Genomic DNA, 5,437 nt, shown 5'->3' with positions numbered 1-5,437 from the left:
AAGAGACTCTGTACATATCTCTGCAACCAGGTCCAACCCTACTTTCATGGATCTTCTAGGAACCACCTGCCTCTGATGGGGGAATCTAGGAATACAGCGATTGATCTTGAATTGGAAATTGAGCTCGCTGAGCAGCTTACTCCACGGGAAAATTGAGGAGAGATTTGGAGTCTACTGGGGTCCCTGTGGCTTTGAACGTCTCATGTTGCTGAGTTTAGAGACACTTCAAGAAGTCACAGTTTTCCAAAGTGAAGCAGGTGAGTTTTCTGTGCAGACACTTGAGGGCCTTTTGAGGAACCAGGGAGAAGAAGCAAGAGCAAGAGAGACAGAGAAAGACACAGTGAGAAAGGCAGAGAGATACACACACAGAGGGAGTGAATATGTGGGCTAGGTAATGGTCTGGCTCTAAGAAGACTAAGGATAATCAGAGATTGTGTTTTTGTACTTATTAGTACCAGGTTCTAGTTGCATTACATGTAATTCTCATTAAAACTACAGGATGAGACTCTGTCTCAATCCACATATTGCAGATGATAAACCATGTCAGGAGAGCCCAGCATTTGAACTCTAGAGTTTGTGCTTGCTCTGCTATATGATGGACCTCTTTCCCATCCACAATTGCTTTGTGGTGGGTGGTTTAATTTTTCTTTTTCTTTTTTTTTTTTTGAGGGGGGATGTCTTTTCTCTTACTACAGCTCTTTTTTCTTTTCTCCTGTTCTGTTTCCAACCAGAGTCCTTTGTTTTCAGTCAGAAATCTTTTCTCAAGGATGAGGAGATGAATTAACCACAAGAGAGAATTAAGGAGCATAGGCTCGCGCAGGATTCATTCTTGGTTTCATAATAGAAAGGGCTGCGATGGGTTGAAATGTAGGTGAACTAAACAGTCTTAACATGTCAGGGGATCTGTGGGTGGAGTCACAATCTTCTGAGTTTATCTACTCTTTCTGACACTTGGTGAGATCTTGGGAAGAAAGAATAAGGAGCAGTAGGAGCTACTCTGTCTAGTGTCACTGAGGGGCAACATTAGGGTCATCTGAACTAGGCTGAGTGATGGGCTGTGTAAATCCTGGAGATGGAATGAGGATCTTTTTCAGTGTCACAGGAAGAAAGGAAGAACTGGTGTCTGGGCAGTGAGGCTGCAGTGGACACATAGCAAAGTGAGAATGGAAGTGCACCTTCTTCTCAGGTTCTTCCTAAACCTTGTCTGACATCTAAGACTCTTCTTAGAACAGCTGGGAGAAGACAGGCTTAGGTTTTTGTTTGTATAAGTGTGGCTAGACATCCTGTTAGCAAGACAAGAAAGTAGAACATCCTCTGTTCCCTCTGAGGATGAGCTGTGGGTGAGCTGCTTGCCATCTGATGGTCACCCTTGACTCTTGTCCTGTGTCTCTCCTAGCTCCGAGGAAATGGGAGGAAACCCCAGCTACTCTGCTCTTTGCTATCTCACCTCTCTGCTGCTCCTCCTTCAGCTGCTGCCATGTGGGTCCCCAGGTGAGTGATCCAAAACCTCTGTCTACATCTCCCTCTTTTGTGTGGAAGCCACAGGCAAAGTGCTGATTCTCTCCATCAGGATTGATGGAGAGCATGGGAGCCCCAGTAAAGAGAGATTATTGTGCTTCTACTACTGTGATTAAATTATTAAAAAAATTCACCAAACCATGAAATGATGGTAAAGAATTCATAATAACGGTCCCATGAAAACACAGCTTTGATAGTTTTTTTTTTTTTTTAGCTTTGATAGTTTAGAAACTAAATATAACAAAAGGTGAAAATATCTTTTGTAACATGTTTTGGTTTATCCTCTTCACTCTACTGTTCAGAACTGGTGATCTACATGATGAATAGCTATTGAAACCCTAGGAGCACAAATCTACTCTAACACATGGAAAAGACATGGGTGTTATTGGTTCTATGTCAAGTTTTTGTTAGTGTTTGAACAAGCACATCTCCACTAATTTATTCATTCTCTAAATATTTATAGAGTCCATGATATTTAAGACACTATTCTAAGAACTGGACAGATTACCTGTCTTCTAGAGGTTACATTCTAGCACTAGGCAGTGAATATTAAACACAACAAACCAGCAAAGCAAAACAATATAGCCTGCTATAGAAGACGTGCTGAGGCACAATGATGTAGAGCAGGCATGAGCAGCACTAGGAGGAGGTTGCAATGGAAAGTGGGGTGTGGAAAGGCAGCAGCATTCAACAGAGTGTTTAAGGGAGAAAGATATGAACTAAGATTTGGAGGGAGTAAGGAAGAGAGGATAAGAATTTTTTGGGGGGGAATGTTCTCAGAGGCTGGATTGGTCCATGCAAAAGTGGCAGTGTGGGAAGTAGGCTCAAGACTCAAAGGGTAATATTGGAATTTAAGGACTTAGGGGGAGGGATGCAGGAGTTGAGGTCAGAATGGCCATGGGGGTCGATGTCATAGGCCTGTGGGTCACTGGAGGAAAATGGAGTGCTGTTCCAAAGAAGAGTCATGATTTGATTCATAAGTTAAAGGTTCACTATGGCTACTGTGTGAAAAATAGACATTGAAGCTGGGGTGACAGTAATAGGGGAGATGAGTGTGTATAATTTTCCAGGTAGGAGACATTGGTGTTTCAGGCCACAGGGAACAATAGAGGACTCAAGAAAATGGTATTTAGGATAAACTAGGCTCATGCTATAGAAAGAAAAACAATGTTGTGGTATATCTGCTAGTCCTCAGAAGACTGATGTGCTTACAAAGAATGATTCTTCTTAAGGAAGAATGATTGAGCATTGTGGGATAACAGTAATGAGAATAGTTTAAAAACCAGAAACAGTACTTGACTCTGGGTTTTAAGTGGAGCATACAATTTAGTGGAATAAATGAAGTGCCAAATATGGTTTGAGTTTGGCTGCTTAACTAAAGATTGATAGTTTTAACCCATCCAGCAATACTGCAGAATCTCTGGTGATCTCCTTCCCTAAAGATTACAGGTCAGTTTTACTGTGTAACTCACGGAGTACTCATGATCTGTAATAGACTTCATAGCTGTTATCAAGGATAACGTGTTGGAGAAGATCACTGAATATCCCAGGGACTGCCAAAAGTCCCCCAACCAGATATGTCTTGGAAAAAGTGCAGCCAGAATGTTTCTTAGAGCCTAGGGCAGCAAAACTTTGTCTCACATATTTAGACATGTTGCTAGGAAAGACTATTCCATGGAAAGTGTTATACTTACAGAGGAAGACTGTCAATGAGAAAAATTAATTCAGTGACTGCAACAATAGGCTCAAGGGTGTTAGAGGTGATGCACCTGGTACAGGATAGGATAGGTTTCATATCTGTTGTTCATATGATTGCTAAGAGACTATTTGAGTCTATGGCATTTAACAATGACTGCAACTAAGGAGAACAGAGGAGGAGAAAATGTGGCACACATAACAGAAGTTAGGATTAGGAGCAGGGAATTTCTATGATGTGGTTGAATGCTTAAGAGTTCTAATTCATAACAGTGGGCTCTGGTCACCTTTTTTCTCCCCCAAAAGTTGATTTATTTTCAGTCTTGTCCTAAAATATGGAGCAGATGATCTCAAAGTTTCACTCCTGGCCAAGCATACCAGAATCTGTGCTTTTGTTCTTGCTGTAGGCTGGTCCAGTAACTCATAGAAATCCTACACATGATTTTCCAGAATGGTAAAAGGGGAATCTACCATTCAGCCACCAAAGCTTCATTGAACATTTTAGAAATGCACATTTCTCCCCTTGCCCTTCTTCATGGAATTCTTTTTTATTATTGTAAAATGTATGTGCAACACATTATTTTCCAAGTCAACATTTGTTTAATCAGGTTCATAATGCAATGATGTCAATCATATCATTCATGTTGTAGATGTTGAACATTCACCCATAACTGTGATTAAATTTTCCATTACCATAAACAAATTCAATGCTTCCTTAATAATGAATTCTTCTTTCCTATCATTCTTGACTCAGGTAATTACTAATAATCTTTGTTCTCCCTCAATTTCTGTATTATTCTTACTTCACATAAATGAGATTATCTGCTCAGCGTACTCTTAATCTCAACCATGTATTAGGATTTTACTTCTCTTAGTGGCTAAATAATGTCCTATTAACTGTAAGTAGCCATACTATTTATTCTTCATCAGTTGGTAAATATTTAAATTGTTTCTATTTATTGTTATTGAGAATATGACAATTATCATCAGTTGTATGGGTGTAAGTTCTGTTGTGGGTTTCAAGTTTCTTGGACATAAGCTTAGAGTGTCATTGAATGAAACTGTCCAACCCTGCACCATCCTCACAATATCTTCTACGCTAAAGCTCATTGTTACAGACTTGTGTCAATGTACCTCATTGCAGGTCTTCTTCTCTTTCACCGATCCTACACTTATTTAAGCATAATGTTTTTTTCAGGGACTAGCCCCTCAAAATATGAGAGATGAAGTCTCCTTATACTTATTTCTAAGGAACACTCCAGCTGTACTTCTTCCAAGGAAGCTATGTTTGTTGTTTGGGACATCTATGGTACATTACACATTCCTTACAAATGCTGCTGCTAAAAGTCCTCAATTATTATTGTCTTTCTTATTTACTGCCAAACTTTTACATACATATGAAGAAATAGAAACTCTCATGACTTGACTTGTTGTTGTCGTTGTTGATTGCCATCAAGTCAAGCACAACTCATAGCAAGCCTACGAACAAAAAAGACTTGAAGCCCTTTTATACCTATCATTGTTTCTCAAAGTTCATAGAGTTTGCAGAGGCTTGTTGTTTAGGAAGTGGATGCCACTCCTGCTTCCAAACCTGTCCTAAACTGGGAGCTCCACAAAACACTGTCCACCATGGGTAACTATTATGCCATTTGACACCCCAGTGGCACAAAGTTCAACATCATGACAACCCCTGGTTACCTCAGTACAACATATTGACAGAAGGGTGCTGTATCACTTAAAAAAATGTCCCCCCTTATATATAGAATTTATAAAATACGAGCACCACAACAAGATGAGGGTAAATAATCCAATAGAAAAATGGGCACAGGATATGAACAGACACTTCACCAAAGAAGACATTCAGATGGCCAACAAGCACATGAAGAAATGTTCAAAATCCTTAGCCCTGAGAGAGATGCAAATCAAGATAACTATGAGATATCATCTCACCCCAGTAAGAATAGCAAAATTTAACAGAACAGCTAGCAACAAATGCCGGCGAGGTTGTGGAGAGACTGGAACCCTTATTCATTGTTGGTGGGAGTGTAAAATGGTGCAACCACTGTGGAAGGCTGTATGGCGCTTTCTCAAAAAGTTGCAAATAGAGATACTATTTGACCCAGCAATTCCACTACTGGGAATATACCCTAAAGAGACCATAACTGCCAGCCAAGCAGATATATGCACACCCATGTTTATTGCGCCTTTGTTCACAATAGCAAGG

The 5,437-nt window shown here is 40.1% G+C and overlaps 1 protein-coding gene across 1 annotated transcript in view; it reads left to right on the top strand.

Annotated features, from left to right (window-relative positions):
* The first annotated feature begins 202 nt into the window (after positions 1–202).
* Positions 203–5,437, top strand: part of LOC102857195 (butyrophilin-like protein 1-like) — a 20,428-nt gene continuing 15,193 nt past the window's right edge. Inside the window, exon 1 of the mRNA XM_006896256.1 lies at positions 203–257. Coding sequence (XP_006896318.1) covers positions 203–257 — 55 coding nt within the window. The remainder of the gene's footprint in view (positions 258–5,437) is intronic.

This window comes from Elephantulus edwardii, unplaced genomic scaffold, assembly GCF_000299155.1.
Source record: "Elephantulus edwardii isolate Elephantulus edwardi_28Jun2011 unplaced genomic scaffold, EleEdw1.0 scaffold00184, whole genome shotgun sequence".
NCBI lineage: Eukaryota > Metazoa > Chordata > Mammalia > Macroscelidea > Macroscelididae > Elephantulus > Elephantulus edwardii.
This window is presented reverse-complemented; position numbering and strand designations above follow the sequence as displayed.